The sequence below is a fragment of the Populus euphratica genome, unplaced genomic scaffold (genome assembly GCF_000495115.2).
Source record: "Populus euphratica unplaced genomic scaffold, PopEup_1.0 scaffold59.1, whole genome shotgun sequence".
Lineage (NCBI taxonomy): Eukaryota > Viridiplantae > Streptophyta > Magnoliopsida > Malpighiales > Salicaceae > Populus > Populus euphratica.
In genome coordinates, this window is record NW_011499940.1 from 711630 (window position 1) to 725759 (window position 14130).

The 14130-nt window shown below is 32.9% G+C and overlaps 1 protein-coding gene and 1 long non-coding RNA gene across 2 annotated transcripts; both read left to right on the forward strand.

Annotated features, from left to right (window-relative positions):
• The first annotated feature begins 7117 nt into the window (after positions 1-7117).
• On the forward strand, positions 7118-10113 carry LOC105136939 (uncharacterized). Its single transcript, XR_844447.1, has 3 exons — positions 7118-7352; positions 7686-7785; positions 8135-10113. It is a non-coding gene; the product is annotated as an uncharacterized LOC105136939 (long non-coding RNA).
• Positions 10114-12515: 2402 nt separating this feature from the next.
• Positions 12516-13860, forward strand: LOC105136940 (transcription factor ORG2-like). The gene is made up of 3 exons (XM_011042459.1): positions 12516-12901; positions 13271-13627; positions 13728-13860. The coding sequence occupies exons 1-3, from the start codon at positions 12602-12604 to the stop codon at positions 13815-13817; spliced, it is 747 nt and encodes a 248-aa protein (XP_011040761.1). The 5' UTR covers positions 12516-12601; the 3' UTR covers positions 13818-13860.
• The last annotated feature ends 270 nt before the right edge of the window (positions 13861-14130 follow it).

The window sequence follows — 14130 nt, forward strand, 5'->3', positions numbered from 1 at the left end:
TAACGTGGTTTATAATATTTTTTAAAAATATTTTTTATTTAAAATAATTAAAATAATTTTTTTTAGATTTTTTTATCTATTCAAGAGAAATAAATTTTTAAAACATACTAAAAAACCGAAATTAGTACACTCCTAATCACTCACTAACACTTTCAACTTTGCTACCTAAAATTTGGTAGGATCTAAATGGAATTCATAATTTTCTTAATCTTTACTCTACTTATGCAACTTGTGAGGTTGTGTATAGAAACATCTTACGATGCTACTCTAATATTTACCCAATAAAAAAGATACAAGTATAAGAAAAAAAAATCACATACGATCAAACTCATAAAAAGTGGTACAAATATTTTTAAATACTCATACATTATTTTTTTAATCATTATTTTATTGTGTGCCTATCTCTCAGGTGACAGACGTGCATGGTAAGATTCAAACCCAGATGCGGAGGAAGAGAACAAACCCCTCTCACCGCTAAGCCAGAACCTCACTTGCAATGCCTATCTCTCTTTGATTGAATAAGTATTGACATTCTTAGCTTATATACCGTAAAATTTATAGTTAATAAGGCATATCCTTAGAGCATATATATATTTTTTTAATTAACACTTAAGAAGTATTATAAATTATATTTTAAAGTTTTATTTAATAATTTAAATTTTTGACTGAGATAGTTTTTTAATATGATATCATAGCTTTGATGATTAAGCGATTATAAATTTTGAATTTCATCATTCTTAATTTATTTGATAAAAATTAAACATAAAATAGTATGATTTTGTGTAAGTTTTAAATTTGAAGAATTTTTACTTGAAAGAGTGTATTATAGAACAATATAAATTATATTTTAAAATCTCACTTAATAACTTAAATTATTAAGTTGAATAAGTTATTTAACACTATATTATAAGAAATAAAAAAAAATTATTTCAGCTTATAAAGAAAAAGACTTCCTTTTAAAGGTATATATGATGATGTTTATTTGCATAATCATTTAAAAAACAGGAAGTGTTTATCCTGAGAAGTTAATCAAAGAAAACTAAAGGAAAAACCAATATCCAAACATTCACAAGTCACAAAAATTCAATTGGCTACAGAGAAGAGAGTACTTTGGATTGATAGCAACTTCCTGCAAAATCTTAGACCTGCATAGGCATTTCTGGATATGCTTGACTAGAAAAGAATTGCTGGTAATCTCATGGCAGAAGAAGAACTGAAGTTGTGAGAAAAAACCGAAGATGTGAGAAAGATTTTAAGTTTTGTTCTGGTGTTATTTCTGAAGAAGAACGTAAGCATAAAAGCAGAGCACTTAAAGGGTACTGAAGATGACATATACAAGGATTCCAAGAGCTAACAACTAGGGATTATCTTCCATATATGTTGCTAGTAGTTATCTTGATCTGCATGAACAATGACATGAAGCAGCATCCATGCATTGACAAGTCTGATTTGGTATCGCAGAGTCCTTTAGTTTCGGGTGAATGACAGCAGTTTCCTTATCTTGTTAGACTACCATTCTAAATTGAATTTGTTACCATTGAAACATCTCCTAACTTCTCTTCACCAAAAAAGCCAATTTTATAGGCATTTTGGGCAGCATTGGAAGGAGCATTGTTATTAGAGGATTCTGCCTCACTACTCTAATAGCTTTGGGCAACCTTATATCTCCATTGAATTTTCACAATGCTTGTTGTCTGATTTTGTTATGCTAACAATGGCTATAAATCTTTGTTTCTTTCAAGCCAGATGCGATGAATGTAATTGAACCATGCCAATCTCAAAATAACTGATTCAAAGCTTCTTTTTTGCTTCTGGTGTTATCAGCCACTTTATCATCAAAGCTTCCTTTATCCTGTTAAAATCCCACATGCTTCTCCTAGAAAATATTCCATCCGGTGTCAATTTTCCAAACCACATTATCTTCACTAGATGAAGATGGAGAGATAATACCACAGATAGAAGCTTGAATATCAACCAAGATCTAGCATAAGGCCAAATCCATTGATCAATGAGAATTACTTCTGCATAGAGATAATTGCACCAGTAGTTGGTAATGCTAAAGATTACTGAGGATATAAGCTGAAGTGTACCAGCGAACGATAAAGTCTTTGGGGCCCAATGATGAATTTTACAATCATTGTAATCAAGCTTACCAGAAATTAAAAGCACGCCTAAATACTTGACTGGAAGTGGACCAACTTTGAAGCCCGACTTCTCTTTTAATCTTTCTCTAAATCATCAGAAACTCCTGCATGATAGAGCTCACTCTTTGCAGGATTACATTTCAACCCGGAAAGATGATGAGAATCCTTAAGAATATGGAGTTAATAGCCTGCAAATATTCTAAAGGCCCATTTGTGAATACCACCAAATCATCAGCAGAGCACAAGTGGGTGAGAGATACTCTCCTGCATTGAGGATTATATCTCAGTCCCCCAGTGGCTGCTGCTGAGTTAAGCATACACCATAGAATCCCCATAGTAATGACAAATAGGTAAGGGGGGAGTGGATCCCCTTGCCTAAACCCCCCCCTTTCCTTAAAAATAATCACACAAGCCACCATTGATGAGGATAGAGTATTTTGTGGAAGTGACACAAGTTTACAACTGAATCAAAACTTCCTTAAGAATGTAAAAACGAAGTCGGAAAATCCATAGCCATTAACACATTGAAAAGAAACTTCCGTTCTACTGAATCAAAAGCTTTGATTATATCTGTCATCGAAGAACTTCTTGGTGTCAAATTATTCCTACGGTAGCCTTTCACAACCTCCTGAGAAAGCATAACATTAACTCCAATCTTTGTGCCTTCTACAAATGCAGATCGATTCAAACTAATGAGATAAGGCAAGCATCTCTTCAACCTATTAGTTATAGAGTCTTCGAGATTAATTATAAATACTAGTACCTCGTCAGCCTTGCCAGGTAAGTTCTGATAAAAATTCAGAATTTCATTCTGAATATCCCCAGGAGCAGTGTTCTGTTCACCTACATTGTTATGAAGAATTGAAATAGCATTCCTAGATCTTCTAGCTCTTGTATTTTATGGCAAAAACCTGTGTTAGCATCTCGTCCTTGCAGCCAAGTCACCCTTGATTTTTGTTGAAAGAAAGATTCCTCTGCCGCAGAGTATCTTACTAGAAGAGCAGAGAGCTGCTACTTCCTAACCGTTAGATCTTCTGTAGGAGAGCTCATTAGAAGAGATTTTGTATTCTCCAAATCCACTCTGGTTCTTCTTACCATTTCCGTAACATTCCCATAAAAATTAGCATTCAGATTCTTCAAAGGAGGCTTTAAATTCTTAAGCTAAAAAATTTTAAAAAATTTTAAAATTTAATTATTAAAATTAACTAAATATTAAAAGATTAAATTAAAAAAATAACAATTATAAGTTAAAAAAAAACCTGAAAGTGCTTAGGCTAACTACCTAGCGTATGAGTTAAATTATAAAATCAAGATAACAAAAAAAAATAAAGAAAATAACATAACCTAATACTTTTTTTAAAAAAATAACTCACTAATAAATGTTAAATTATGAGATGAAAAAAATTAGAAAAATAACAATTATAAATAAAAAAAAAGCTTAAACGCATACAAGTTAACTTGTTAACCTAACCATTCAAATTATTAAATTAGGATAATTTTTCAGTAAAAAAAATTCACAAAATCGAATTTTTTAAAAGATAAAATGATAAGAGATGAAATTACAAAACATATTAATTAGAGCTTTGTTGCTGGTTGCGTTTTTTTTTTTGAAGAAAAAGTTGATATTCAATTAATAAAAGTATTTTTTTTAAAAATAAATAATATTGAATGATTAAAAAAAAATCAATGTTAGTCGTTGTTAACCTATTAAGTTTTTAACCTGAAGCATTTGATTGAAAGTAAAAATTTTAAAAAAATTTAAAATTTAATTATTAAAATTAATTAAATATTAAAAAATTAAATTAAAAAAAATAGCAATTATAAGTTAAAAAAAAAACCTGAAAGTGCTTAGGCTAACTACCTAGCATATGAATTAGATTATAAAATCAAAATAACAAAAAAAAAAGAAGAAAATAACATAACCTAATATTTTTTTTTAAAAAATAACTCAATAATAAATGTTAAATCATGAGATGAAAAAAATTAGAAAAATAACAATTATAAGTAAAAAGAAAAAGCTTAAACACACACAAGTTAACTTGTTAACCTAACCATTCAAATCATTAAATTGAGATAACTTTTCAGTAAAAAAAATCACAAAATTTAATTTTTTAAAAGATAAAATGATAAGAGATGAAATTACAAAAAAATTAATTAGAAAATTAATATAAAAAATAATAATTAAAAAAATAAAAATCAAATCTAATATAAAAATTAAACCAAATAATATTTCATTCGATGAAACCAAAAAAAAATATTAATTAAAAAAATAAAGATCATATTTAATATAAAGACTAAATCAAATTAATTTTTTTAGGGCTGAAAATGAAAAAAACAAATATCGATAAAAAAAATAAAAATAAAATCTAATATAAAAATTCAACAAAACTTAATTTAAAAGGATAAAATTAATAAGAAAATCTCAAATAATCAAAGATCAATAAAAAGAACAACGACTATAACTGAAATGAAAATCGAATAGAAGAATGCACTTATTTTTTTACCTGTCCAGCACGTATCCTGAGCCCATAAGAGAGAAAAAACGGGCAAAAAAAACCTGGAAACCACCAATAACAGCCATACATGTGTCAGCCCAATGGAAGTGCTGCTATTTTCCAGTGACATGATAATATAGTGTTTTTATCCACCATATCACATGTCATGCACCGCTTGAATGCAGTGTCTTCGCCTCACACGCAAGTATGTTCTCATAAGATGCTTTTTTTTTTTTTTAGATTTTATACCTATAAAAAAACTAACCTAACCCTCATTTGTACTGTTTTTAATGTAAAAACAACAATAAAAAATCCAAAAAGCTCTCAGTAGTAATTACTGTGCAACCAAGGATCAAAAAAACCTTTCAAAGCAAGTTATTTTTTGTCTTTATTTTAAGGGCATTATAGTATTTAGACTGTTTATTTCAGCAGGAAAAGACTAACCTGACCAACAATGACAACTGAATCCATATGAAAAAACAATCTCACCTCATCTACAAAGACAATTTTTCAGTGAGTGAAGGGGCAAAATAGTAATCTGGACCTATGTTGCAGTGAAAATTCCAGGCAGTTAGGTTTTTGTATAACTAGTTTTAATTAGACTTGGGCTGTGATCAGAAACTCACAATTTACTTGTTAAACCATGTAAAGAAAAGACCAGCACTGGGGTGATCATGAAGGTCTAGCAGCTTGAGCGGAATATCAAAACCCTCCGTTTCTCATATAGAAAAGTCAGCTTCTGATGTAGTCTCATGAGGGCCTCTAATAATGTTGAAATCACAAGTTAACACCTAAGGAGACTGCTGTAGATCAACCTTCACTTCTTCATAAAGCTTGTTCCTTTCACGTAAGATGTAAAGAGCCATGTACGAAAGTACAAAGACAAATATAGCTTTTTGATGCATCAAATATTTGATAGTGAACAAATTGACCGTGCTTACTAAGAACAAAGAAAATCAAAGTAATATAAAATTATTTCTTAAAAATCATTCAATAGCTAGAGATTTTAAGTTTAAATGATTTTGATGATTTTGTTGCACAGTATCAGATTGTTTACAATCAAACAATGAAGAATTTGAAAGGTAATGATATACATTTTCAAGTTTCATGCCCAAAGGTTTTTACTAGAATAATTAGGTTAAAGTGTAATATAAAATCATTCGCCTCAATCAATACCTTAATTTTTCAAGTTAAGATGATTTTTTAACAAAATTTTAAACTTAAAACACAATCTCCAGGTGCGGAAATTAACCATTTGGATGGTGTGGAGAAGAAACTTTACTCTCTACTGTCGTTCAGAGCCTCGCAGCCTGAGCATTCTTGCTATTCTTCTTACTTTTCCTTCCTAGATTTTGATTTTCTTTTTTCAATTGTTGTAAGATGGCATTCACTCCACTAGTAGCAGTCAATCTTGTCTTCCTTGGAGATGATTTAACATTGGTCATAACAGGAGGAATATTGAGTTCAATCATAGCACAAGAGACATCTCCAGCTACAACTTATGCAGTCTTGTCCGATATTAACAGCATACAACATGATGTTCCTTCGAACTGACCAGGCAGTGAAAGAACCTCAAATGACTTAAACAGTTGGAAGGGGCTACTCTTTGGAACCCACTCCTGTTTATGCTCCTTTTTTTGGAAGAAGTCGATATATTGAGAAGGGGATACTCTTTGGAAGAATTTTTCCTCGGATAACTGCTCCTGCTTAGGCTCCTCATTAGGGGCTACTCTCATACCTTCAGGAGTCAGGACAGTCTTGGCTTTTGATGGAGGAGCAGTTATCCGAGGTTAGGCCATAGGCCCATAACTATTACACAAGCTTCTGAATGTCTCGCTGCCACTGCCATTTGAGAAGAGGGATATTGGCAGCTTTCATGCCAAGGGCTAGGCCTCCCTCCAGAATCCACATCATTTTGATAATTAGGAGGAAAAAAATAAAATAAAAATACAGCCCCCGTTTTTTTTTTTTGAGAAATTTGCCTTGATGGTTAGCTATGAATCTATCTATATATTAATTTTTATACCAAAAAAAAAAAATCTAATAAACGTGGAAGTATGTTAATATCACCATCTTTCAGCTAGTTATATGATTGCACATCAAAGTTGTAAAACCTAGCCCATGACTGATTTGGGAAAAACTTGGCTTATGAATTATGAGGGTTAACTAAGGTTATTGAGTTTTAATCGAATTAATCAATTTTTTTTAATTTTATTTTTTTAACCTGAACTAATCTAAATCCTGTTCTATTAAGTTTTAGGTTCACCCACAATACAGGATTCATAAAAGTGTTGCAGATAATTTAGCACAAAATATGAAAATAAATTTGATATAGGCATAAGAATGAAAAAAAAATAATCAAAACCTCAAGGGGGTAATTAAAAAATCTGCAATCCTGGAAGAGAACTGACAGAACTTCTAAACTTAGGGGATTATTTTGTAGTTTAACTCATTGTAAAACTAGAATATAGTTGTCAACAAAACCAAACACCTCCTTATTATTAAAAAAACCGACCATCACTCCCTGCACCTAAAACACCAGCGGCAATCTCCACCTCCGGTGAAGAAAGCATCGCTAGCTAGTCGACAAAGCCAAAGCAAAAAAAAGAAAAGAAAAGAAAAGCCCTTTTGCAGTACATGGTTTCTTAACTGCAACGTAATCCTGCTTCGTGGGTTGGCTCCAAAAAGCAACGTCCCTCTCTCAAAGATAAAAGTACTTTTTTTTTCTTTTCTTATAAGTTGTTAAGAGTTATTAATTAGCTTTCAAATGTACTTTTTGGATCTCATCTGTTAAACCCTAGCCTAAGCCCTTGGTTCTAATGCTGAATTGATGTGAAGTTATGAGTTTATGCAGCAGAGTGATTTTTTTTTTAAATTAGTTTACAATTTATGCAATTTTGGGTTCGAAATCAATCAGGGCTTTTTTTTTATATATATATTGTTTGAGAAGTGAATAAACTGCGGTAGTGAGATTTTTTTCAAAAGATATTGGCAAATTATTAATGACAAGGATTTTCTGTTGCTGTGTTTTTTGTTTTGTTGTTAGGATTATCAGCAAAAGATAGAGTTGGTTCGGGATCTAACGTTTCCAACCGCTAGGAGTAGAATTAAAGTGACCCCAGATGGAGAATTTCATATTGCGTCGGGTAAATGGTTTTTTAGTTTTAATTTGTATGAGAATTTCTTGAAAGGTAACGACTGTACCTGCAATATGATTTGCTAATTAATTTAACTAAAATGCGGGAATATACCCACCGCAAATAAAAGTGTACGAGTTAAGACAGTTTGCATTGAAGTTTGAAAGACACTTTGATTCTGAGATAATTGATTTTCAGGTTTTCTGAAGTTTTAACATACTGTTTCTATGAAACTATTGTAATTTCCTCGTGGTGGCATTGGCAGCTATCATCATCTTTACTTGAGAGGATGAGTGTAGAGTTTTGCCATGATTTTTGATGCATTACTGAGGCAATGATTTGTTTTCTGTTTGTGTAGATATTGGATGATGACTATTCAAAGCTTGCATTTTTATGTGCTGATCGTTCTGTTTACCTACACGCCAAATATGGAAAACGCTACACTTAGTGAATTCCAAGGTTTATATTGATGATTTATCAGTATTTATGCTTTTGTTTCATATTGTGATTTGCTTTTTGTTTCGTGTATTGCTTCATACAGCTAACCATTTCCTTGACATGCTAATGTTATTATGCTTCTTGACTTCTCTGTCAGGTGGATTTTATGTTGTATTAAAGGGAACAAAGGTAACATATGTAAGGCCCTCCTAGTTAATGGGGGGTCCAATATGGTGCCTAGAGTAGAGGGGATATAGAGGTCATAAAGCAAGTAGTTAATTTTGCCTTTACTGGCATTTATTATCTTTTTTGTATTGCTTAGTTGATTTATATGAACTTAATGAGAAGTGTGGTACAAACTTATCGTAGTTGCTGACATCATAATAAGGATTTTTGTCTGATATGAAGCTGAAAGAGGAAAGAATTTTCTAAGCCCTGCCAATAGTTGGAGTCTTGATTTTAGGTGATTCACATTCAATTGAAAGTAACAAACATCTATACACATTGCACGGTGATGAGATAATGTTGAAGAATTTGAAATGCATTAAAGCTTGTTGAGAACTTGGAAAGCTCATTTTGATGTAAGAATGTGTTAACTTGAAATGCTCTACTGAGACTAGATCGAAGGTCATGTGACTCTTGGGTAATGCCCAATGTTTTAGTGAATAAGTTACTCATGGCATGAACATGAGTGCCTTGGGAGATCATAGAGGGAAAAACAGGTGAATATCCAACTAGGATAGGGTTGAATGAAACTTTTGACTGTTACTTCCAAACTTTCGGGATTAATTTTGTACTGTGCATTGGTTGCATCATATAACTTTATGCTGGAGGAGTGCTTTATTGCTTTTTGATGAGAGGATCTCACTCAAAAATGAGATACAAGAGGTTCACTCTGTTGCAGAAAGCAAAAGAACAAAATGAGGCAAATAAGGAACAAGTTCAGTGTCAGTATGAGTCCTCTGCAGTGCCTTAAGTCTGTTTTTCAAATAAAAGACGTATCAATAATGAAATGACATGAAGTACAATCACATGAGGAGAATAAGTCAACCATCAATCTATTGGTGCAACGTATTGCTAACTGAAAAGTGAAAAGAGTGGATAGTTTTCCTTAAGTCTCTCTTAGTAATTCATATGCTTTTTCAGTGGGTTCTTTGATATGCCAGTTGAACATTTATTTCTGGATCATAATGCCAGGTCTAGGAAAATCACTTTGATTCAGTTGATGATGGATTAGGAACTCTGCTTATCAGTTTGTTTTTTGACTGATATCCAGTTTCACTTTTTTCCTTGGGATGTGTCACCTCTTTATTCAGTGTCATCTCTGCCCAAGGGATTGGTTTCCCTGATTATGCATCTCTTGAATTTAAGATAGCAAACTCTCTTAGCTAGACCCCTTTAGATAGCAAATTCTCTTGGCACTCTGGAACTGCGTATCACTTGCAGAGGAGGACTCTCTTCCTCTTGGAGAGAAAGCAGCAGCCCTTGGAGATAACCTGCAGACCTCTGACTGAAATAACATAAAGTTTGGACCAGGAGAATCTCCTGAAATTTTATTCTCTACATGAAGCTCAGCCACATACAAAGAGGGTGGGGATGACAGGACAAAGAAACACGGTGTGACAAGAGGAGTGGAATCCAATCATTAGGGCTGAAGTCTGCTGGATCAGGGTTTAGAGGCAATAGAAGAGGAGGGAGTACTAGGGGGAGGGGTAGAATAGGAGGCCGGCACTGAACATCTTGTGTTCGGATAAATGTGATGACTCACATTCAGCTTTGGCTGTATTGATTTTGGAAGCTGCTTATTGGTGATCTGCAAACAACGAGCACAATCACCAGATGAGCTGGAAAAATTTGTACAGTTAAATTATTCTGTGGAATGCTTAGCTGTTGAGATTTTGCAGTTGATTTTTGTTTCTTCACCTCTATATAGAGAAAACAAATTTCATGGCCATTTTTTCTCCCCTTCTGGAGGGGCAATTTCGTTCGAGAGAGTTGCAACTTTTAACTGTACTGCAGTTGATTTTTGTTTCTTCACCTTTATATAGAGAAAAAATTTCATGGCCATTTTTTCTCCCCTTCTAAAGGGGCAATTTTGTTCGAGAGAGTTGCAACTTTTAACTGTACCATATAAACAATACTTTTCTTTTTCTTGCAGAAGAAATCTGCCTTTACCCTCTTTCAGCGTGGCAAAGATGAAAACCCAGATTGTAATCAGTGTAGGCGGTGACAGTCCTCGGAGATGTTCCTGATCAAAATATTTCTTTCCATGTTATCAATTTTGGTTTTTGAAGATCATCATTCATTGTCGTGGGATTGGAAGTTCTTATGCCGATAGGATAGATCTACTGAGGATACTCTGTACATGCATGGAGGAGCTAAAACACATTAATTTCTTTGGTTCAATCGAAGGCATTGCCTTCCTGCCATTGGAAAAAAAGCATCTAGAATTTACCTCTTTCGAGATGTGCATCATGTCAAGTGATTTTACAAGCTAGCTACAATATGATTTTGTATATCTTTGGCTATGTTTACATGAATCATTGAATCTCTAAAGAGCAGTCTGATCGATCCTATCTCTGTTATCATTGCTAATTCCATATAAGTAGAGTTCTCCTTACAGGCAGTCTGATCCTTCTTTTCTCTTCCTCCCAGAAGTTATTCCGTCGAGTTTATTTTATGAATTTTGAGAAGATTAAACATGGAATGTCCAAGCACAAAAAAGAGAGGGCAACTGCTCAAAAAGAGCTTGTAGCTCTACTTCCATAATAACAAAAAACAGGGATATGCCTAATTAGCTAGTTTCTAGAAACTCTGACTTTGGGAAAAACCAGAAGTCTTGGATTATATCATGCTAATAATTTTTTTAAAAAATCCCTTCAAATCCCTTGGAAGGCTTGGGTTGGAAATGAGAAAGCTGCCTGCCTCCACACGGCAAGCTCATGTACACGAATAATATATTGGGGAAGCTCGTGGTTTCGATACGCAAATGTTTCTTAGGACTCGTGCATGCCATGCACATTTCACAATCACCTCATGAGTCTAACCTTTGGAGCACAAGCTCTTTGGAAGCAGAAGACAAATAATGGCAAAAAGAGACATCACTGTCATATATGTGGATAAGACCGAACCTAGACTGTTGGAGCTGCTCATATATTGGAGTAATTAATTTCCTAATTCTGTATTAAACCACTAAGAGAGGGAGTGGAACATGTCACTCATGAGCTCACCATTTACCATATATTTGTTCCATTTGGTTTGTGAGGTCATCACCTTATAATTAATCCCATTTAGGAATTTGTTAATTATTGTTACATAGATCATAGTATATGTTAGTGGACAGTGCCACTATCAACTTGTTCAAATCTTGAGATAAAAAATGGATGCTCCTTCGTCATTTGTGTCATCCATTTGAGCCAGCCAATACACACACACTCTTCTGATAATAAAAATATAAGGAATTTATATATTGGAATTCGACCAAGATTCGTTCTTCATATATGGTTTAATATTTCAATAGCATCATGATTAATTCCATGTTTTAATGTAGTATATAGCGAAGATGAAAGAAACTAGAGTTTCATAAATCCTAGAATGATAGAAAGAATTCTAAGTTTTTAAACTCTGAAAGCTATAATTCTAATACAAATGACGTATAAATTATTTAAATAGTAAGATAAACCTAGCTAATTAATAGAAGCTGAATTAAATGAAATTTTCAAACCTAATTAAGAAATGAATATGAAGATAGCAAGAAAAAATAAAGAAAATTCTGAATCAGTAACTTCCACACCAAATTTGAGCATGAAAACAGCTTCAACGAGCTCTTGCCTGCTGACACCCTATACAATTTAGTCTATAGAACATACGTGTAAAATTTAAGTTCGATCAAATAATAAGATTAAAATTTATATCCATTTCCATTAGCAAGACTCCTTTTAGTTTTAGATATGTCAATCTAAGTCTGTAAACCTACATGCTAAACATTTCATACCAGCTATATGCATATCACCACGCCATATTTTCACATACTTTCTAGTGAAAGTTAATGCATGCACAAGTATATAATTAATTTAATATACTTCTAGACAAATATGATTGCATATTGCTAAAGAATTCGTACCGCACCATATAAACAGAATATAGGCAAGGAAGTTAGGTAAAATCTCATTTTCTTAATCCTCTTGCTATAATATAAAGTATCAATTAAAAAAACTTGGACATTAATTTTAATTTATTTAGTTCTCCTCCATCTAGTAACAAACGATAAGGTATCTATATATGTGTATGTGTTTGAGTTGTGAGTTTCTACATATAAGTCATCATCGATAGTCTCACTTGCTTAGCAAACTAGTTGAGTTTCAAAAAGCCTAAAACCTAATCCAAAATGTTAGAATTTTCTCCTACTACTTTGTTTTCAACATTTGGATGGCCCTTAGAGGAACCCATAAGCCATGAACAAAACTACAGCTTTAGAGATTGTGAAACTCCAGGGTCATTCACTCACATCCCTCAGCCAAATATAAGAGAGCTTGATCGCTCCACCTCATTCACGGCCTATAGTGGAAATGGTGATCCTAACATGGTTAAGAAGCTTAACCACAACGCTAGCGAACGTGATCGTCGCAAGAAGATCAACAGTCTGTATTCTTCACTCCGTTCACTTCTTCCAGCTTCCGATGGAATGGTACTATTCTTAATTCATCATAAATTCAAATTTATTAAACAACGTCCTGCCGGCTTGACCCAATACTCCATTCAAGATTAGAGTCATGGATTAAACGATGTAATCCTAGTTAATTTTTTTTTTAAATAGCATTGTATTTATTTTTATTTTTTTTAAAAAATCAAATCAAGTTTTTAACTGTATCAATTGAGTTTAACTAAATTAATTTTTACCCGGTTTAATTTCAAATTTATGTTAGTTAGATTCTAAATAGGTCGAACAACAGGTTGACCCTCAGGCTTGTTGAATAGCCCTGCCTAAATCCTCTAGCATTTTGAATGTCTCTCTTTTTGCATGCTAACTTTTACTTCTGTGATGATACCATTGTAGAAGAAGTTAAGCATACCGTCCACAATTTCACGTGTGCTTAAGTACATACCAGAACTTCAACAGAAAGTGGAGAGACAGATCCAAAGGAAAGAGGAGCTTCTATCAAAGCTATCTAGGCAAGATGATTTAATTTATCAAGAAAATCAGAGAAAAGACACCATGTATAGCTCTTTATCATCGGTATCGGCAAGCCGGCTTGGTGATAGAGAAGTTGTCGTTCAAATTTCCACTTGCAAGGTCCTTAAAAGTCCAATATCAGAAATCTTGCTTAATTTAGAGGAAAATGGACTTGTTCTAATAAATTCTTCTTCCTTTGAGTCCTTTGGAGGCAACGTCTTCTACCATTTACATCTTCAGGTATTACAAAATTTGCTCACGTACGTTTTATATACGTGTCCATTTGTTTCTGTCTTTCTTAAAGTTTATATTCTAATTTATTTTGTGGATTAAATTACAGGTCATGGAAGGAAATTGCACATTAGAGTGCGAGGCTTTGAATGAGAAGCTTTTGTCCATATGTACGAAGAGGGAAACCTTTTTTCTATAAAACTCAAGGGTTTCGATCCTTATTCCAACTTCATGTTCTAGTTTCATGTGTGTGTGTATATCACACTATACTAATTAAAAGCTATGTTAAAAAAAGTAGATATCCAATCCTAACTATACAATTCTTATCAAATCTATAAGAAATCTCAACTGATTAATTTTCTCTTAATATTTTTACTTTGATGGTTCAAAGTCTCCCACCAACATCCCCAGGCAATATTGTGCAAGGAAATAACAAGTTAATTAACAATTTCCCTCTCCATCCCATATTATTTTTCCAATATCCTTAATGATAAAAAGTATAATTTATTATT